Source organism: Orbicella franksi, chromosome 14 (assembly GCF_964199315.1).
Source record: "Orbicella franksi chromosome 14, jaOrbFran1.1, whole genome shotgun sequence".
NCBI lineage: Eukaryota > Metazoa > Cnidaria > Anthozoa > Scleractinia > Merulinidae > Orbicella > Orbicella franksi.
The window spans coordinates 12,680,853-12,701,552 of NC_138158.1; the positions used below are offsets into that span (position 1 = coordinate 12,680,853).

Below are 20,700 nucleotides of genomic sequence, written 5' to 3' on the forward strand. Positions count from 1 at the left end.
AGGCTCTAGTTAGGCCCCCCACACTTATACTGCACACCAAAGCAAAAAGCCAGATAGCGGTGCTTGAGGGCAACACCCAAACTAGAGCCTGCTCGCAGGCTAAATGCATATTCAGATGAGTAGGTGAAAAATGCATCTCATTTGGGATCATGTACATAAACATTGGGTGATTTTCCCTGTGGTATGACGTAACATGTAGGAAGAGACAGAGATTCTCTTCTCCTTCTGCTTGGTGTTGAGAGGTGAGATGGAAACTCAGCTCGTATCCATTTATCATTTAATTGGCCACTGTTGACAATCAGAGCTGAATAAAAATTAAAAATACTGGTTTTTGACAAGATTTATTATGACTAGTTTTAAAACTATTAAAAATAGGGCCTGTTTGCAGACTGCCAAGATCCAAACTGCATTTTTGGCAATACTGTACTCTGGTCTGACAAGGGTTGTCACCTACACATCAAAATTCAAACTTTTGTGTGATAAGTAACCGATAAGCAGGTTATTAATTAGGCTTTTTCCAAACAGTACTGTTTGTTTTAATCCACAGCTGGCTTAGAATTTGCGAAGCATGCACTAAATAGTTTCTAGTCTTGTATAAAATCAATCTTCTCTTTCTTTGTCGCTCAGTACTTCTGTAGTTTCTCAAACAAATAAACACTTGAAAAGTTGGAAGTCGAATAATTTGTCTTGATTAAACCAAAAACAGCTAACAAAATTGATTGTATGTTAATGTTTCACATGACAAAGCAGGAGTTGTTGTTATCTGAACAACAGGGCAGACTTTTAGCCACAATATAATTTATTAAAAGCAGGAATTGACATGGGAAAAGAAAAAAGGCTGCTTGCAAAAATATCCGTAGAATGAATCTATAATAGTGAACAGGTCATTAAGGGAGTCTTACCTTGACCAAGAACTAAAGTGTACATGTAGGTCATGAATATTTTAAAGTACTGATTGGTTCTTGCAAGCTGGGCTTAATAAAAAATACAATTGAAGGAAATTCTTTTGATTTTTGTACTAGGTGGGACTTGCTACATGTGGGAAATCCTTTGATACAGATTCCATCAGGGTAGATTTAATTTGGTTAATACTTAATATATCAACTGGCTTCCCTACTCCACCAGCCCCTATGGTTATTCCAGGCAGCCAGTACTCTAATTTCATTCCTAATTACCTAATAATTAAAATCAAAAGTTTATTCAATCTCAAAGATGAAAACCGGCACAAATCAAATGTCATCTACCGTGCTGAGTGCACATGTGGCGAAACCTACATCGGGGAAATAAAAAGAAACTTCTCAGTACGAAAGGCAAAACACGAGAACATCAAGTCTCACAACTCCGAACCGGCCCATCAACTTCACAAAACACCCAACCCATGCATACACATGGAACATTAACATTGCGTGCACTGAGAAAACCACTTTTCAGATGAAATTAATAGAAGGTCTGCTAATTGCTTGCAATAAACCGTCCCTAAACAAACAATGACATTCTTTCATTGCAAAACTGTTGAACCCTTCAGGAATAACTTAATCCAGCAAAAACCAAGTTGTATGTACATTTCCATTATGTACCACTGATGATGACCGTACGGTCAAAAACGTTTTGGTTTTAAAATTTTAGTAACTTTTAGCCTTTTATAAACAATTAACTATTAATGAGGAATGAAATCAGAGTACAGGCTGTCTAGAATAACCATTAATAATTATTATTAACTGTAAAGGCAAGAAAGACAGCAGATAAAGTTTGTTGTTGTGCTGTAACAAAGGAAATAGTTTCTGCCATTGAAATGTATTTCTAAATACATGATCATGACATGGTGAGTGAACCTGGTCACATTGGCATGTTACAAAAAATCATGGCAGGGTTCAGTGCCACTTCAATTTTTCAAAAGTTTAAGGTGGCTCTGAACCCACTTCCACAATTTTTTAAACTTTGTAAAAAATTAAATATTGAAGTACTTATTTTAATTAAAGCTAAAATCAAGGGATGTTTTCAACAGGTCAATTACCATTACCATTCTTCATGGTAACTTGTAGTCTCAAGAAAATGACCATAACTTGTTCACCAGTGTATGGCTATTCTTTGTTGCAATGTCTACATAACAGTTATGGTGATTTCTTAGCATTGCATTGCGCATCCCTACTGCACATGATTTTTGCATCATCCTAGTGCACGCACGAGCTTGTGTGCATACAAAACGTAAGAGATTTCCCTCAAACTAAGCTCAATAGCAAAATAAATGCTCCTTTTCTCTTAAACAAGCATGAGTGACCCCCCAATTTTTTTTCAGGTATTTGCTAAGAACAGTCTAATAAGAACATACTTGAAGAAGAAAAAACAGTTTGATAGTAGAACATGATTTTTTTTGGAAAATAGTTCCGTTCTGGATGTATTTTGGCCAAGGCGAGGACTTCAAGCTAACCACGGAACCATCCGAAACGTGCAATATTCCCACAACCAGGCAATCAAAAGCAGCTTAAATGAAGCAATGCTGGTTATGTGTATAAAAGAAGCTTTACTTTCAAGATAAAATTTTGTGTCCTTTAAGTAACCAAGACTTAATTCTCAATGAAGGTTATCCAAATTTGTAACGTGCAACCAGTAAAAATACACCATTTTAAGAGCCTGCTGATGTGTAAACAAGTACGGTGACCCTATTTTTTTATTGCATTTTTGTAATGTTCATATCATGAATGTTAATTATGCCAAGTTTCATAAAAAGGTTGAGAGTAAAACAATTTCAAGGGAATTACCTTAAACTGTTAAAACAGTTAAAACTTTCGTGCTAAATTAAAGTGCAATCAAAAATGGCCAATTAATTTCACATTAGTTCACATAACAACCAGTTCCAGTTTGTCAACAGCACTGATCTTAACATGTGACGTTGCTAGGAATTTTACAAATCCATTTCTAAAACAATTAATTCAACAGTGAAATTTATGTGTTAAGACTGGTTTTGAGGTGATAGCTTTAAATCATGTTGTTTTCTATGTATTAACAACAACTCGCTCTCTAATAATATTCTCTGGACAAAAAATAACTAGACAAATCTGGCAGTGAATGGGACCATGGACACTGGGTGCTCCCTGGAATAGCAACGAGGTGGGTGGTAGCAACACACCCTGGACGGTAATTGGGTGGTTAGCAGACACACCCTGCAAGCAAAGTGGGGCGGTTAGCAGACACAAACCCCAAAGCAGAAACTTGGGCAGTTGGCAGACACACCCGGTGAATGAATAGGGGTGATAGCACACTCACCCAGAGAATTAAGCCCCCCAACCTAGCTGCTTAGTTAGGTAAGAATAAGGTGGGGTAAGGGACCCACCCAGCCTGATGCAGGCAATAGCTAAGTGGAAGGTGTGCGCCCAGGCCAGTAGTCCAAGCTTATTTATAGGGGGGGGGGGGGGTAGAGGAGAGAAAGGAAACACTGTACACTAGCCAAGAAAACATAGCTGACATGCCTAGCGTGCTACTGGTACAAAGACTGGTATAGCATAAAATGTTTGTGAGTACTGTTTGTTGAGACTGGATATGCAGCAGATAGTAAAACTGATAACGTAAGATGAGCATACAATAGTAATGGATAGGATTAATACTGCAGATTTTTAAAAACATACATAATCAAGGGAAAAAAGATTGGTACTGGTAATCTATTAGTTCTAAAAATCCCATTGATTGTTATTTATTTGATGGAATATCCTGAGTGCACTGTCAGTAGGGGGTATTTCAGAAGTGGGTACATACATTACATTAATAATGCTTTTGAAATACACATGTCAAGTAAGTTAAAACTAACAATATAATGGTTCAACATTTTGGCGACCTCATGATGTCATTATCAAGGAATGAATAAATGAGAGCGAGTTCAAAAGAGTTACAGTCTTAATCCCATAAAACCGTGAACACCAGAGAAAATTTTTTTTAATTGTTTCACGACCAATCAGATGCAAGATAAAACCACAAAAGATAACCACCAACATGGATTAGTCACGACTGGGCACAAAACAGTGAGCTGGCTTTTTCTTCCACAACTAATCTTCAATTATACCATTTTCAGATACTGAAATTGTTCTTTTTCTATTTCAGCTTATGTGAAGCAATGAATACATATAAATGATATATTACAGAAAAGCAATGTTGAATCAAGCAGACAGGATCAGACACAGCTAGACAGCACGTCTGAGAGCAGAAAAATTGTATCCCCCTCCCAATTTCTTTTCAGTGTATACAGTGTTGTGAATTATATGGGTAGTTATTTCTGGGATTTAGCTTTGTTCCTGTTTGAACAAAAAGTAAAACAAAAAAGCTTTACATAGTTTTTGCCTTACCTTTCTTCAGTGTCAAAACACATGACAAGGTTCATACTCTTTTGGGCTTTTGAAATTCCATGACTTTCCATGACCTTTTCCATGATCTTTCTAAGTTTTCCATGACCCATGTTAAACAGTTGTTCTCAAAGTACTGTCAAAACAATCTATAATTTAAAGTATTTTCCCACATCATGACAAATAAAATGCATGCTAGTGTTTATTTTTTTACTGGAATTAACTGGTTTTCTGACTTGTCTGTTGTTTTTTCAACTTTTCTACTCAGAACGTTTATTGTTTTTTTGTGACTTTCCATGACGCACACTTCAATTTCAGGACTAACAAAATTCTGTGACACGTGAGGTTTTCCATGACCTGTACAAACCCTGCATGACATAACACCTGGTATAACATAAGAATAGACCAATTTTGATATATTAAAATTCAGCCTAACACAATAGACCTCAGCATGAGGTTCTAGGGAAACCCCACAAACTCTGTAATTATTCCTCGGAGCCTTGTCCTGAAGTGCATTGTTTTAGGCTGAATTTTAATATATTGATATTGGTCTATTCTCCGGCTCAAGATGTCATGCAAGCTGTCAGTCATAAAAATTTGGTGCTGTACAATGATTCTCAAATTCCATGAGTTGGTTTCCTCAGTTCGCAGATTTTATACCCCTTGAAAATATCGAATTTTTTTTTTTTTCATGTTAGAGAGCTGCTGTCAAAGCAAAGAGTCACCATGGCTTCATAACTGAACCAATGTTCCAGTCCTACAGTATTTGACGCGATTCACCCATGAAGTACTCTTTGCTGTTTGCACAAACATCCTATTTATCAACCCTTTGGTTCTCCCTGAAAATGTGTAATTTTTTACCATAAACCAATACCAGTCACTTGATTCCATCAGTTCAAAACACAATCTTCTGAATTTGGAATAGACTAAAAGACAAGTGTAAATTGTCAAATTTACAATGGTACAAGTTTACCTCATTTGTCGTGTGAAGGTTTCTGATCAGCTACAAAAAAATATGCATTGAAAACCACCAATCACAGCCAACTAGCATGACCTTTTGAACTGCACATGAAACAATTACCGGTCAGCATTGCTTCTGACTGGCTCTCTTTTTTTGCTCTCAGATGTGCTGTCTAGCCGTGTCTGATCCTATCTACTCAACATAACTTTTCCATAATATGTCACTAATATATCATTCATATCTATTTTTTGCATACAAATAAGCTGAAATAGGAAAAGAACAATTATTCAGTATTTGAAAATGGTAAAACTGAGGATTTGTCGTGGAAGAAAGAGCCACCTCCTTGTTTCATTTCAAGTCATGACTAATCCGTGTTGCAGTTTGGCGGTTACCTTTTGTGGTTTCATCTAGCATCTGATTGGTCACAAAACAATAAACATTCCAGAAATTTTCTCTGGTGCTCATGGTTTTATGGGAAAGACTGTAAGACCTGTAGATTTACATAAATGAAGTTAGGTTAGACAAAGACTTTAACCCGAAAAATGATTTACCGGTACCCTCGCCATGGATTTATTTTTCGAATGAGTGAGAGTGCTTGAAGTTTGTGTTTTCATGCCTAAAGTACCCACTACAACTCATCAACTCAACCATTAATGCCTTTATCAATGGGAGGGTTGCTGTACAGCAGTCATTGCAGTAATGGTGGAAAATGACGTGCCCCGGGTGGTCATACCTTTCAAGGATCAGGATTGTGTTAGCATTGTTAAGACTCAGTTGAAGGACCTTAGTCTGAAGCTCCAAAGCACAATCCAGTTGGAAAATTGGCCTGAACCTCCAAGAATACGAGACCAAATAACACATATAGTGTGTTCTTTACCATTTTCAATGTGAACTGTGCGATACAGGTAGCTGTGTTGGTTATGCTCGCGGACATCTGCACACACCCATGGTTGGCTATAACAGCATGTCATCTTCTGTACATAAACATTACTATAAAGACCGTGTGGGCACAGTCCCTGAGGACCTCCTTAGTTGGTTCAAAGTGTTGAAAAAATGTAGGAATAAATTTGACTAGTTAATTAATGAAATGATGTACATCCAAAAAAATTAAGACCACAATTGAATGTACAAACAGATTCGATCCGTGCTTAAGTCTTTGTCTAACTTAACTTCATTAATTTTATATGTGAATCTACAGTTCTTAACTCTTTTGAAAGTTCTCGCTCTTGTTTTATTCATTCCTTGGCATCATGAGGTCACCAAAAATGTCAGAACATTATATTATTAGTTTTTACTTGCTTGTGTATATACATTGTAATTTATTAAATAACTGCTTTTAAAATTTTTGAAATTTCAACTGAAAATTGAAATAAACAAACATACAGAAAATCACAAAATAATACCAATTTGGCATATACCAGTATATGCTCAATTTAAGATATCAGAATGCAGTATTATATTGCTACTCAATAGTGTTTTTAGTTGATTAATGATATGATTGATTAAAAGTGGTAAAACATTTTTCTTTGATTTAGCAATCCTACTTTCAAGTTGATAAACTGACTCAACTTCTGACAAAAGAACTTGAAATATGGTTAATAAGGTATGTTTTCTCAATAATTATAATAAAAAAAATTAATGCTCTTTTGAAAAATTTTATGTAACTTTCACATGTTTCTGACACTATAAAAATTAAAACCTTTTCCCCCTTCTCCATATACCGAATACAGTTAACACCCACATATAAGAACAAGTGGAGGATTGAAAACATCAGGCTGAAAGTTGGCCGATAAAGCACCATAAATAAAAGAACCAATTCAGCCTAATAAATAAAGCATGTTATATGAAAAGAAAGAGGATGTCAAAATAAGAAAGCATTCATTTTAAAGTACTATGGTGTGCTGAACCATACAAACTCTAAGAGCCATACTATTTAGATCTGAAAGGACCTGGAAGGATGAGACTTTGGGACTAATAACAGTTGACACCAATTTGCTAACAGCTACCTGGGTGTCTTTAATATTTTTATTTAATATTTATGTTATTTTATTTTTTTACTTTTAATTTTTTTATTTGAAATTTATTTATTTACTGTAAGTAATAGCGGAGCTCCGCCGGCCCAAAGGGCCCCCAAGTGGAGCCCCATACTCATATAGGAAAGAAAAAGAAACCCATGAGTTGATTTTCTCACGGTTATCATGGCTAGCGGTATTGCTTGTGGGCGTGTACGCATGATGGCGATGACAACAACGGTGGAGTTGCCCAACATGGAGGCCATACTCCAAATAATAGGTTGACAGACTATATATTAAAACATTGTATGTTAATAATATATGTTATTAAACCTTTAGAAATGTATAATGTATAGTATTTCTGAAACAAATTTTAAAAACATTTCAAGAACATTTTCAGGGTGATTTCTCACTAACCACACAGTAATTAAGAACTTGATCAGCCTGAACCCCAAAATCATAGGTTCTTATAATGTATGTGGTTGTTTACTGTATTAATTTTATTTACAACAGGAAGTAAAACAGCTTGTTTATTCATGTGGTTGCAGTAAACAATAAAATATTTCTCCAAAGGCTCACAATAAACTGTCAAGTGAGCAGGGAAATCATTTAACACTCCCCATGTTTCAGGGAGTCATCCTATAATTCCACAAATAAAGTTTGGAATAATTCCTAAAAACTAAAAATTCTAATTAAAATAATAACCTGTGGTGGATTATAAGTACTAAGTGTATTGTATAATGAGCCCCTGGTTGATTGAAGCTAAAATACCAACGTACATTAGATTGGATTCAGTTGCAGGTTTCACCTCACGCAGTTGTACATGAGGCAAAATGGCACTGATAATGTTTCCCACAAGTGAGTTCCAAACTTAACGTTTAACCAGAAATTAATAAGTAACTGTTAATAGTTAATTATATCTCTTTATTATAGTGAAGTTAGTGGTATACCCAGTGGTAACAAATTGATAAAAACAATATCCCTCATGTGAGGATATCATTTTTATCCACACTGTGAGGATATCAATTTTGATAACATTTTCATCACTTTAACTGTACTTAAATTTGTTGGTTTATGATTGAAACATCTTCGGATCTTCTTCAGAAGTCTTTGGAAATCTTCGGAAAATGTTCAGAAATCTTCAGTAACTTGCCAAAAATGTCGATTTAGAATTTACATTAATAAATAGAAAATTACATCGTCACTTGGAGATACGAAATTTCTCTTCTCGTGTTGACAAATGTTTCAAATATTTAACTTGTTCACTGCGCTCACTCATGAAATATTTTTCAACACTCAAAGATAAAGTTTGTATCTCCTTGTGGCCATGCAATATCCTCTATATAATCTTACTGCACTTCATTTTCCATGCCAGTTGATTTAAGTTATTAAGATGAAATTTGATAGGAAATCAAGCGATTTCAACTTTTAGTGGACAAAAACCTAGTACTGTGCCATTATAATATTAAGTATATTGCAGTCCTTTTGCATTTTCATAAAGCTAAAGATATAAGTATTTGCCTAGAATAACACCAAAAACAATTCCCCATGGGAAGTCGAGGAAATAAATTTCAAAGTTCAGAGAAATTGTGCAAACACAGGTAACAAACATTTCATCATCAGTTTCATTTTGCTAATACTTTCAAGTGTTTCATATGAACTTCTCAAACTCATTAATAATTCATCAAGTTTAAACAAAGGAAATCATGACCATGACGTTGGTTGGATATCTGATCATATCTGATCTTAATTAGCATAGATTTTTATGATTTTATTTCTCCATTTTCTCCTTAGTTTTAGTTTCGATTGAGAAGATATATCAAACACTCAAGACAGTGTTTGACCACATTTCCAAACACCTCGAAGTTCGTCAGAAATACTCTGCTATGTGTCATATTTTCAACTCTCTTCTCGGTGTTTGAAAATGTGGTCAAATGCGGTCTTTCGTGTTTGATATATTACTTCAACATTTGTTTTTGACATTTGGTGTTGATAAAAATTATTTCTTTTGAGAATATATTTAAAACAGTGGCATGGAAGTTTGCAATACAATGTAAATAATCTTAGGTACTAAGTTTTTGTCTTGTCTAGTTACTTGAACTTCTGGTGGATTCCATCTTAATAATTAAAAATTATATTTAAGTTAACTTTTTCCCTTAAAATTCTCTCTTTAGCATACAATTGTTTTCATTTCAAATGTTTTGTATTGCATGGTATCCTTAATTGTTTTATAACTGTTTGGATTACTAACTTGCCACAATTCTATTGTTATTGGTTAATGTGCTTCAATTGCTTCATTATAATCTTATTTTAATTATCATGTGTGTGCATTGCACGTATTACTAAGTTTTCAATTAACTGTATATTAGGATTTTTATTTTTTTATTGTCTTTATCTAATTAATGCTGTTATGTACATTTGAACATTTTATGGAATTTGCCCATTTGTGAGTATTTATTAACTGTTATTCTTGAAAACAAAGTAGTTTAAATGTTGATTTATAATGGCCTTTTTTGGTGAATTTACATTTTTGTGTCAAATTATTTCCAAACAATTAAACAACCAGGTAGAGAATGAAGAACTGTGCTCCATATGCAGTGTTTATACTGGAGTGGAAGTCCACCCTTGCCGTGTCTGTTGTAAAGTGTTTCATGAACTGTGCCTAAAGAAGAAAGGCAAGTTGTATGACCATACAGAACTGGACACCTTTAGGAAGGCAAATACAGATAAAGGATGGAGCTGTCATGACTGTGTGAGTGTTATTAAGAAATTTTACTTTTTCACTAAATATTTAACCCATTGACACCTTTGCTCTACTTGTGACATCATCACCTTTAACTGAAATTGGCATTACTTACTTACTCAAGTTCTGCAGGAAGAAAAGATCTTTCCAGTGATAACCAGATCAAAGTGATGGGGACAATTGAGCACGGAATATGCACAAAAATGCTTAGAAATTTGATCAAAAAACTTGGAGCTATATTTCCCTCAACTTCACTTGGCTACTCTGTGGTAGGAATTTCTCATCTTGATTAATCTTTCTCAGGAATTCTTGAACTTGAAGCAAGCCCAGTAGTAGGTCAACAACTGCAGCAAAAAGATAAGATCAGAGGCCCTTTCCACTGCCTCATATCATGTTGAATCGATAAAATCCCTAATTGACAAAAATCAATTGAAATAAATAAATTGCATCGGAAATTTATAAAAAGGGATACTCTGTGAGTATTGATTTTTAAATTATTCTGATCAATTTTATTGAAGTTATCTACTTTATCAGGGAGGTGCGGTGGCCTCATGGTTAGTGCGCTCATCTCCAGATCGAGCGGTCCGGGTTCAAGCCCTGGCCGGGGACATTGTGTTGTGTTCTTGGGCAAGACACTTTACTCTCACAGTACCTCTCTCCACCCAGGTGTATAAATGGGTACGGGCGAGCTTAATGCTGGGGGTAACCCTGCGATGGACTAGCATCCCATCCAGGGGGGAGTAGAAATACTCCTAGTCACTTCATACTACAGAAACCAGGATCAGCTCCGGCCTGATGGGCCACTTGGCTCGTATGCAGACTTTACCTTTATCTACTTTATCAGCGAAAAATGTCTCCAGGTATTGTTGTGTTCATAAAATGCAGTCCTAATGCAGACTTCAGCCAAGTTTCATGGGACAGTTCACCTTGGTACGATCTTGCGACATGGATTTGGCCACCCCACAGCATGGGCAAAAATGAATTATGACATCATGGCTAAACCATGTGCTGTACATTTCGTGTCCATCTGCTAACATCATTCTTGTCCTCTTTTGTAGCTTCTTTCATTGTTTTTGACATTTTGGAGTTTGGAAAAGGGAATGCAGTCCCAATGCAGACTAGAGTGATATTTTTTTGGCTGGGCAAAAACAAATTACTTCATTGCAAAGCATGTGTATACAAGATGATTTGCTTTTTAGATCATTCGCAATCGCTTGTTTGTTGTTTTGATTCTGGGCTGTGAGTGGCCTCTGCGACATGGCATGATTTTGTTACATAACTCTTGGTTTTGGCTATATTTTGATTACATTAAACAAGTTTTGTTGACTTTAATTAAGTAGTTCCAGTGGCCACAAATAGTTCAGTATCCCGCAAAGCTCAAAATTGAATCAATGGAAGAGTACTCTGGAGCCAAGATCTATAAGAGTAAGCCAGAATTAAGGAACCGCAATGTAAATGCTGACTACTTCTATTCATCAGCGAAATATTCAAATCAGTTGCCAGTTGCACAGAGTTTGTTTACGATAAACCACAGATAAACCGACTCGCGAATGCAAATGTTAGCTGATGTAAAGAGAGGGACGCACACACTTCTGAGTGTAGGTTGAAATGCGTTCTACTCTAATCACGAGACCCTACTGTAGATATATCGGTATCTCACAATCATTTAAGTGTCAATCAAATCCATCGGAAGCGGCGTATATTGTAACATCTCCCCTTTTGTAACGAGCTTAATTAGAACTTAATTTTCCACTCTGGTATGACAATCAATATAAAACAGTAAAAAATTATATTTAAAAAAACACAACACAAAAAAAATCAACGTCACTGTTCTGAGCCTAGTACACAAACTCTAAAGTCCTGGAAACAAGTGTCCACGTTTGTAAGACTAGTTTGCGAACTTTAGAGTGTCTTTAGCACACGTAATCCTGAAACTGTACAGGCTTCTTAATGGTCCTGGAGCTTGTTCTTGCTGCTGGTGCAGTTGTGCTGACTGCAAGGTCTGTGCTTGCTGACAACATGGAAGTTTGTGGTACTGCACTTTCAGCTTCAGGGCTGTCTTGCTCTGCTACATGCTCAGACTGAGATGGTTTGATTGCCTGTCTATTGCGGCATAGCACTTCCCCTCCACTTGTTTCTATTAGGTAAGACCTGTCTGAGAGTTTCTGCAGACAAGTCCCTGCCTCCCATGTCTTGCCTCTGTGAGTAGGCGCAATACGCACTTCTTGGCCAATGTCGAGGTCTGGGAGTTCTTTGGCATTCTTGTCGTGGTAGCTCTTGGCCTTCTGGCATTTCTGGTGTATCTTTTCTGCAACTCCTTCAGTAACTTCAGGATATAGCAGGTTGGTTGCTATGGGGACCAACGTCTTTGTTCTTCTTGACATGAGCTTTTGCACTGGACTTGAATGTATACCAGCTGTGGGGGTATTTCTGTAAACCAGCAAACTTAACCAGGGGTCTTTCTTGTCTTTCAGGGCTTTCTTGAAGAGTCCTTTGACAACTTTTACAGCTGACTCTGCTTTGCCATTGGACTTGGGATGATAAGGTGATGAAGTGACATGTAGAAACTCCCACTGTTTCACGAACTCGGCAAATTCTTTACTGGCGAACTGCGGTCCGTTATCTGTGACCAAAACATCTGGAATGCTGTGCCGGCTGAATTGCACTCTCATGAACTTGATAATGGCTGCAGATGTTGTCTCCCTGAGAGGGCTGACTTCTATAAAGTCGGAGTAATAGTCCACTAGGACGATGTAGTCTTTGGACTGAAGAGTGAATAAGTCTGCTGCCAGTCTACTCCATGGCCTGTCAGGAATCTTGTGAGTCTGCAGTGGCTGTTGGGGGTTGCTGGCTTGAAATTCAGCACACTTGGCACTTAGTAACAGCCTCTTTGATGTCACTGTTCATGGTTGGCCAGTAGACACGATCTCTCTCCTTCCTCAAGTAAGCTTCTATTCCAAGATGGCTGGAGTGTAATCGTGATATCACCTCAGGTCTTAGTGCACGGGGAATGATAACACGTTGACTCTTAAAGAGTATCCCATTGTGCAACGTAAGATCTTCGCGAAAGTCCCTGCATTACAGGATCTTGTTCAGTGGCTTTCTGTAGCTGGGCTAGTCTTTCGCTGGTAATCTTGACTGTGTCTAACGGATTGATTTCTTCCAGCTCTAGAGCAAGCACCTGGAATTCATCATGAGACTGGTCGCCTTGATCTTTGAGATAGGCTCTTGACAGGTGGTCTGCGACATACATTTGGGAACCTGGCTTGTACTGCACGTCGAGGTTGTACCATTGAAGTCGTAACAGCATTCTCTGTAGTCTGCTTGGGGCTGCTAGCAGAGACTTCTTAAAGATGGATTGCAGTGGCTTATGATCAGACTCAACAGTGATCTTCTCTCTTCATGTGATGTACTGACTGAACTTTGAGTAGGCAAAGACGATGGTTAGGCATTCCTTCTCGATCTGGGCGTACCGCTGTTCCACTTGTGAGAGAGTTCTGGATGTAAATGCAACTGGTTGGCCATTCTGCAACAGGGTGGCTCCAAGGTCCTTCTCGCTAGCATCACATTGTATGGTTACTTCTGAATTCATATCATAGTATTTCAGCATGGGGTGTCTTGTAACCAGTTTCTTGATCTCTTCAAAGGAGTCATCGTGCTGTTTTGTCCAGATAAACTTTGCATCTTTGACGGTCAGTTGACGTATTGGCTGAGCAATCTCTGACAACCGTGGGAGGAACTTGGCCAGGTAATTGATGAATCCAAGGAGACTGAGTGCTTGCTGTTTGCTGGTAGGTTTGGGCATCTCAATTACAGCGGTCACTTTGTTTGGATCAGGTTTGAGGCCTTCACTGGAGAGGACATGTCCCATGCACTTGACTTCAGGATTTCTGAGGTTCAGCTTCTTGCTGTTAAACTTTAGGTTGACATCACACGCACGTTTCAGTAGTTTCAGCAAATTCTCGTTATGGTCTAAGGTAGCTTCATCCAAAGTATCACCAGAGCCTATCACTAGAATGTCATCTCATAAGACTTCCATGCCCTACAGGTCACTTAGGTGTTCATGTAGCTTGCATTCAAACTCTTCCGGTGCTGCATTAACGCCAAAGTGCATGCGGAGGTATCTGTACCGGCCGAAGGGTGTCCAAAAGGTGGTAAGCTTGTGGCTTTTCTCATCTAAGCTTATCTGATAGAACCCATCTTTGGCATCTAGGGTGGTGAAAACCTTGGCCTTGCTTAGCTTTGGGAGTACTTCCTCCAAAGTGGGCATTTGGTATTTCGGGCGTTTTACAGCTTTGTTGAGATCTTTGGGATCTAGACAGATTCTGATCTTCCCAGCCTTAGCAACAACAACCATGCTGCTAATCCAATTGGTCGGTTCTGTTTCTTTCACTAGGATGTTTTTCTTCCCTAGTTCTTCTAGTTTTGCTTTCACCTCTTTGTGTAGCGTGACTGCAATTTGTCTGGGTGCATGATGCACTGGCATGACGTCTGGGTCAACTGTGAGGCTTGTTTTTCCAATGTGACCGAGGCCTTCAAAAACGTCTTTGAAGTCATTAAGAATCTTTTCTTTGGTGAGCTTGGGCTTGTTTTCTTGAATAGTGTTGACTTATGCCGCCAGGTCACAGTTTATCTTCAACAAACCCAGGGTTTCACAGGTTTCTGCGGACAATAGCGGCTTGCTTTCTCCTTCTACAACTTGAAACTTGAACATGTACTGTTGTTTGTATTTGTGGCAAACTTTGAGTGTCACTTCGCCGAGTAGTTTCATCACGGGACCATTAAACAATCGGAGCCTCACTTTGCTTGTTTGCAGAGCTGGATTGCCATCTTGATTGATGACTGACAGATCACGATGAGATAGCACATTGCATGTTGCTCCTGTGTCAAGCTGACATTCCAAGGTCGTCTTGAAACGATCAGTCGCGACTGTAAATTCGAGCACAGCAAAAAGCTGTTTCCCTTTGGCTTGCACGGACAAAACTTCTTCGACTTTGAAGAAAAATTTATCAGATTCTGTTTCCGATGTTTCTGCTTCTGATGAGTCTGAAATCGATGCCATCTGTTTGACTTGCGATGTGCATGATACTGATCTGCAGACTGATGCGAAGTGGTTTCGTTTGTTGCATGCTTTGCATACTTTTCCAAAGGCAGGACAACTTTCGAGCTTGTGTTTCTGTTTGCTTCCACAGTTAAAGCACTGATAATTCTTTTGTTTGGCCGCGTCATCTTGTCGTTTCTTGTCGCTTCTAGTTTTCTTCTTGCCATTATGTGGTACATGTGGCTTGCTTCTATGTTTGTGACAATCCTTATCGTTACGATCCTTGACAATGCGAACTTCCTCTGTGGCTTTCCTTTCATCTGGCTTCATAGCTTCAAACTGCTGGCTTGCAGCTTCGTTTGAACGGCAGATATTGAGCGCCTTGTTTAGATCTCAGCTTTCCTCTTTCAAGAGTCATAATCCTTGAGGCCCATAACTAGCCAATCTCTAACTAACTCTTCTGTCAGCATTCCAAACTGACAAGTGGAAGCCGCCTTTTGCAATCGGTTCACGAAGCTATCTATGGTTTCTTTGGGCGACTGGGTGCACATGTTAAACTGATATCGCTCGTAAACCAGGCTTAAAGTATGCCTCTAAGGCTTGAATACACACTTCAACGTTACCTTGTTGTTCAGCGTCAAGTTTTAGTTTAAGAAAAATCTTTAAGCATTCTTTACCCATCACAGAGTGGAATGTGGCAAGTCATATTTTCTGCTCCTGTTGGTCAAGGCCAGTGGCGACTTCACAGTCTGTCCATTGCTGCCTAAAGAATTCCCAGTTGTTCACTGGATCACCCTTGACATTCATCGGGGCAGGTACTGGGAAATTTGATGCGAACATGAGAGCACATGTGGTGGTGCCGGACGTTGCAGGCGGATCAGGCATTTCAGCGAACAGCCTGCTTGTGACTTGTGTAGTGGTACTACAACTTTCGTGCCTAAGGAGGCAGTTAGCTAGAGCTTGTCGTACTTTACTCTTCTGACACCATGTAAAGAGAGGGACGCACACACTTCTGAGTGTAGGCTGAAATGCGTTTTACTCTAATCACGAGACCCTAGATATATTGGTATCTCACAATCATTTAAGTGTCAATCAAATCCATCGGAAGCAGCGTATATTGTAACAGCTGATATTTGTGCTTCCAGCTTAGAATACTAGATGTAACACAAGTGTATTTTTAAAAATTAGCTTTTATGCTTAAAATTACCAGTAAAAGTAAAAATGAGATTTTAGCATGAATTTTGAAGGCAAATGTTCTATTAGACTTGTGATTTACCGAAACTGGAGCTGTCACACAATGTGTCAACAATGAAGCAAGGAAATCAAAATACAGTCGAACCTCTATTAGGCGGCCCCCTATTAAGCAGCCAACTTTTATTTGGAAGTCAGCAGCCAAAATCCTAGAAAAAGTTGTCAGCTATACACTGTAATAAAAACATCTATTCAACGGCCACCTCTGTTAAGCGGCCACAGTCAGCTTCTTGCCGTCATAAGGGTGATTTTGTTTTGTTTTATACCTCTATTAAGCTGGCCAGTCATCTCGTCCCCCGGAGTGGCTGCTTAATAGAGGTTCGACTGTAATCTAAAGAAAAATAGTGGACTTTGTCATTATGTTACATCTGTCTGTAAAACTTCAGCTGTTCACAAAGATAATGATTTCAGCATCAGAGAGCTACTTAAGTTATATCACAGGCGTAGAAGATGAACGCACTCATAATCTTTGATTACTACTAGTATTATGTATATAAAAGTGCTATTATGTGGTATTAGTTGTGGCAGTGAAACATGAGAAAATGAACAGATTTACTGAGGTTGGTTTCCTTTAGGATTATCCGGATCAGGATCAGTGATCCGAAATCACCAAATCACCTTATTTTATGTTGTTTTATGATTTATACAATATGTATATGATATTATTATGTGTTATCAGGCATCTATAAAATTGTGTGCATCTCTTAATATATTAATATTTTAAACTCATATATAAATTTGATTATTTCAGACTTCCCTAATAGTGTAGTAATATTTTTTTTTCTCTCTCTCTCTCTTGTTTTGCTTTCTTCTTATTTGTGCATATTTGTGCTCTCTTGCTGACCTGTAATTTATTTTATGCTGATGTCAACTGGCTGCCTGGCTCCGCTAGCCCCTATGGTTATTCCAGGCAAAAAGTAATCTAATGTTATCATATGCAATTAAGGATGGTGCCTACTAAATACAAAGGTTTTTGCTCCAGATTAGGACCATGTGGAAAAAGTAGATCTTTGCAAGGTCTGCTGGAATCCAGAAAAAAATAGGGGGTACCCACACATTTTTTTTGAGATACAGTTGTAATTAGCCTTGAATCTCAACACAAATGCTGAAGGAGAAGGAAAGAATATTTCTTCACAGATTTCCTTAGAATTTGCCTTTACATACAGAAAAGCAAACACATTTATAAAGATCTTAAGACTACAGAACTCAACTAATTGACCTCGCTCCCAATGTGTGGCTTCATAGCTCAGTTGGTAGAGTATCGCACCGGTATCGCGGAGGTCACGGGTTCGAATCCCGTTGAAGCCCTGATTTTTTCAGGCTTCTTTCCAATTGCTTAAATTGGAAAATTAACTGCGATGATCATTCTTCACTTTCATCTTCAACCGCAGTTCATATATGAATTATTTCATATAAACTTCACATCATTTCACTCCTCATGGGAAGATATGAACTCAACTAATTGACCTCGCTCCCAATGTGTGGCTTCATAGCTCAGTTGGTAGAGTATCACACCGGTATCACGGAGGTCACAGGTTCGAATCCCGTTGAAGCCCTGATTTTTTCAGGCTTCTTCTTTCCAATTGCTTAAATTGGAAAATTAACTGCGATGATCATTCTTCACTTTCATCTTCAACCGCAGTTCATATATGAATTATTTCATATAAACTTCACATCATTTCACTCCTCACGGGAAGATATGAACTCAACTAATTGACCTCGCTCCCAATGTGTGGCTTCATAGCTCAGTTGGTAGAGTATCACACCGGTATCGTGGAGGTCACGGGTTCGAATCCCGTTGAAGCCCTGATTTTTTCAGGCTTCTTCTTTCCAATTGCTTAAATTGGAAAATTAACTGCGATGATCATTCTTCACTTTCATAAACAGTTATGTGACAAAAACCATTTTTGGTATGTTTTTAATAACAAAATTGTTGCAACAACGTTTGTAACGTCCCTGGCAGCCTTCCTTTTGTTCAGCTAAAACACAGTCTAAATAGCTTTTCCTCACAACTAGAAACTAATCACGTGTTGAATAGGCTTGCCACTTCCATTTCATAATGTAAAATGCAGAGGTAACCACATGTTTTTTTGAGTTATTCATCTTTTTTGAAAACTTTTATGGTGCCTGTTACATTTTTTCCCATCACCTCCCCAGTAAGTAAAACATTTGCGTTTCTTGCACTTGTTTTGCGTGCACTACGCCATCTGCGGGTACATGTTTACAGTTGGATTTCAGTATACTTTTTTGACAGATAACAGGTGGAAGCCATTAGCAATATGCTGCTATTGTGGTATTCCTGGTTTTAGTACAGGTTCATTAACCTTGATTTGGTCACAGTAGGAAAATTTTGCTTTCATTTTAGTCGTGTACTTGGTAGCATAGTTGATTATGTCAATGCCAACCCTAGCGCATGCGTGGCAGTTAAACCATGCCTTGTGTGATGTGCAGAATGAGTGCGCACTAATAGCAGCATTTAGATCTGCACATGCACCAGGATTCGACATGTTCCTGGGCCACAAGGCATTCAAGTGGTATTACATGGTCAACATTTTCCTCAAGCGTGTGAGTGTCAAGCACGGGGACTTCACTTAGAGGTTGTTTTCAAGTTGTTTTCCTCATCGTTCTTTTCCGCAAGTTTCCTACCAGCTTTTTCTTCTTCGAATGTTTGGAAATGAAACATGTTCTGGGGAATTCAACAAACAACAGCTTGGCAGCCATGTTGGATCCAGGCCAGCCTTGTCTTTGGCTCCGCCAACCTCATTGGTTTAACAGGTTCAGTGCTCACGATGCCTCAACCTCTGACTCCACAGGTAATATCATCGTGCCTTCTTTTATCTCCACATATTGCACGTTAGGCAATTCTGCATTATCCACTCCAGCTATTGTCGCAGTGCCACCTTTGTTTGATGCTCATGATGCCACGAGCAGATCGCTGTCTGCTTCTATCTAGTCTTCCACTCCATCGTTTTATTTAGGTTCTTCAATCTCATTCACATCATCACTAAATAGGCCATTTATGTTTGGTCCAGAGTACTCCCCAATTCCTGAAAAGCAGGTGACAAAGATCAGGTCAGGCCAGTTCGTTGATCTAGCCCACTTGTCAGCTGAAAACCTGAAAGCTATGGATAAAGAGCCCCAAACCTACCTGCAAGGAGAACTTCTTGTTAAGTCCTGCAAAAAAAGATTTTAAGAAATTACCAACATCATACCAACATTGTTTTCTCCTGGATTCTCTGCAGTGCTCATCCATCCAGGTGGCTGGACTAAACTGAGTACAAAACTTCTCATCTTGAAGATGTCACGCCAACTCCCAGGTAGCCTGGCTTCATTATGACATCGCCTTCAAAAAAGATGCCGCCACATCAGGTTTGGCATATTGGTCTCACATGAATCTTGACATGTATAATTTCCACACTCGTGCATCACTGCCACAAACCAACCTGCCATCTAATGCCCCATTGCTAACCTCAAGAGTCGTGACTAGCTTGTCCAGTTTTTGTTGATCATGGAACGATGGTACCATTGCCATTTGGCCAATGCCGTTACCACTATAGCTGCGAGAATTGTGGAGGTGAGCACCCTTGCATCAACTGTACTTTTCTGTCCTTGAGTCAGCAGTTGTGGTCAGCTACCCCTCTTCCCCTTACACCAGTGGCATTGATATGGTAGCCAGATCGTTCCACACTACAGTATGTTCCAAGAGAACTTTGTACACAATGTTGATATTCCCCGTTCCATTCAGAGTTCAAACTTTGTGGTTCCTGTGTCTTTTACTGTTCTTACATCAACAAGACTCCATTGTCGAGCCTCTTTTCACTCAGTTCCAACCTCTCATCCTTATTTATCTTCCATCATGTGCTCCCTGCAGCAAGGTCTGGTCTCTCCTTCTAGGGTTACTCCAATAAATTCTTAGGCATGAACTGTGCTTCCATCCCAATCAGGCTCAGGTAGATTTTGTGATTTCCGGTTGCAGCATTGGTTTCCTCTTGGTTTCAACCCTTTGGCAGTTTCAGCCTTCAGTTATTGACCATTATCTCCACATAGAACTTGAGAAAGGCCGTGTTGCAGGTCCCTTCTCAATATCCCCTATCCCAAACCTCCATGTTAGTCGCTTTGGGATCATCCAAAATATCAGCCTGGAAAATGGAAGCTTATTTCAGAGTTATGTAGCCCAATAGGCCATAGTGTCAATGATGGAATTCCAAAGACACCCTTTTCTGTGCAGTACATAAAGGTAGACGATGTTATCAACGGGATCATGTCCTTTGGAAGAGGAACACTTCTGGCAAAGTTTGATGTGGAGTGCACGTATCATAATGTCCCTGCCCATTCTGATGATCATTATTTATTAGGTATGA

The 20,700-nt window shown here is 38.6% G+C and overlaps 2 protein-coding genes across 2 annotated transcripts in view; both read left to right on the forward strand.

Annotated features, from left to right (window-relative positions):
* Positions 1-20,700, forward strand: part of LOC145467715 (neuferricin-like) — a 195,172-nt gene that overhangs the window by 84,082 nt on the left and 90,390 nt on the right. The gene's annotated exons all lie outside the window — the stretch shown is intronic.
* Positions 1-20,700, forward strand: part of LOC145467697 (PHD finger protein 24-like) — a 58,644-nt gene that overhangs the window by 24,359 nt on the left and 13,585 nt on the right. Inside the window, exon 2 of the mRNA XM_081451301.1 lies at positions 9,871-10,056. Within this exon, the coding sequence (XP_081307427.1) occupies positions 9,871-10,056 (186 nt within the window). The remainder of the gene's footprint in view (positions 1-9,870; positions 10,057-20,700) is intronic.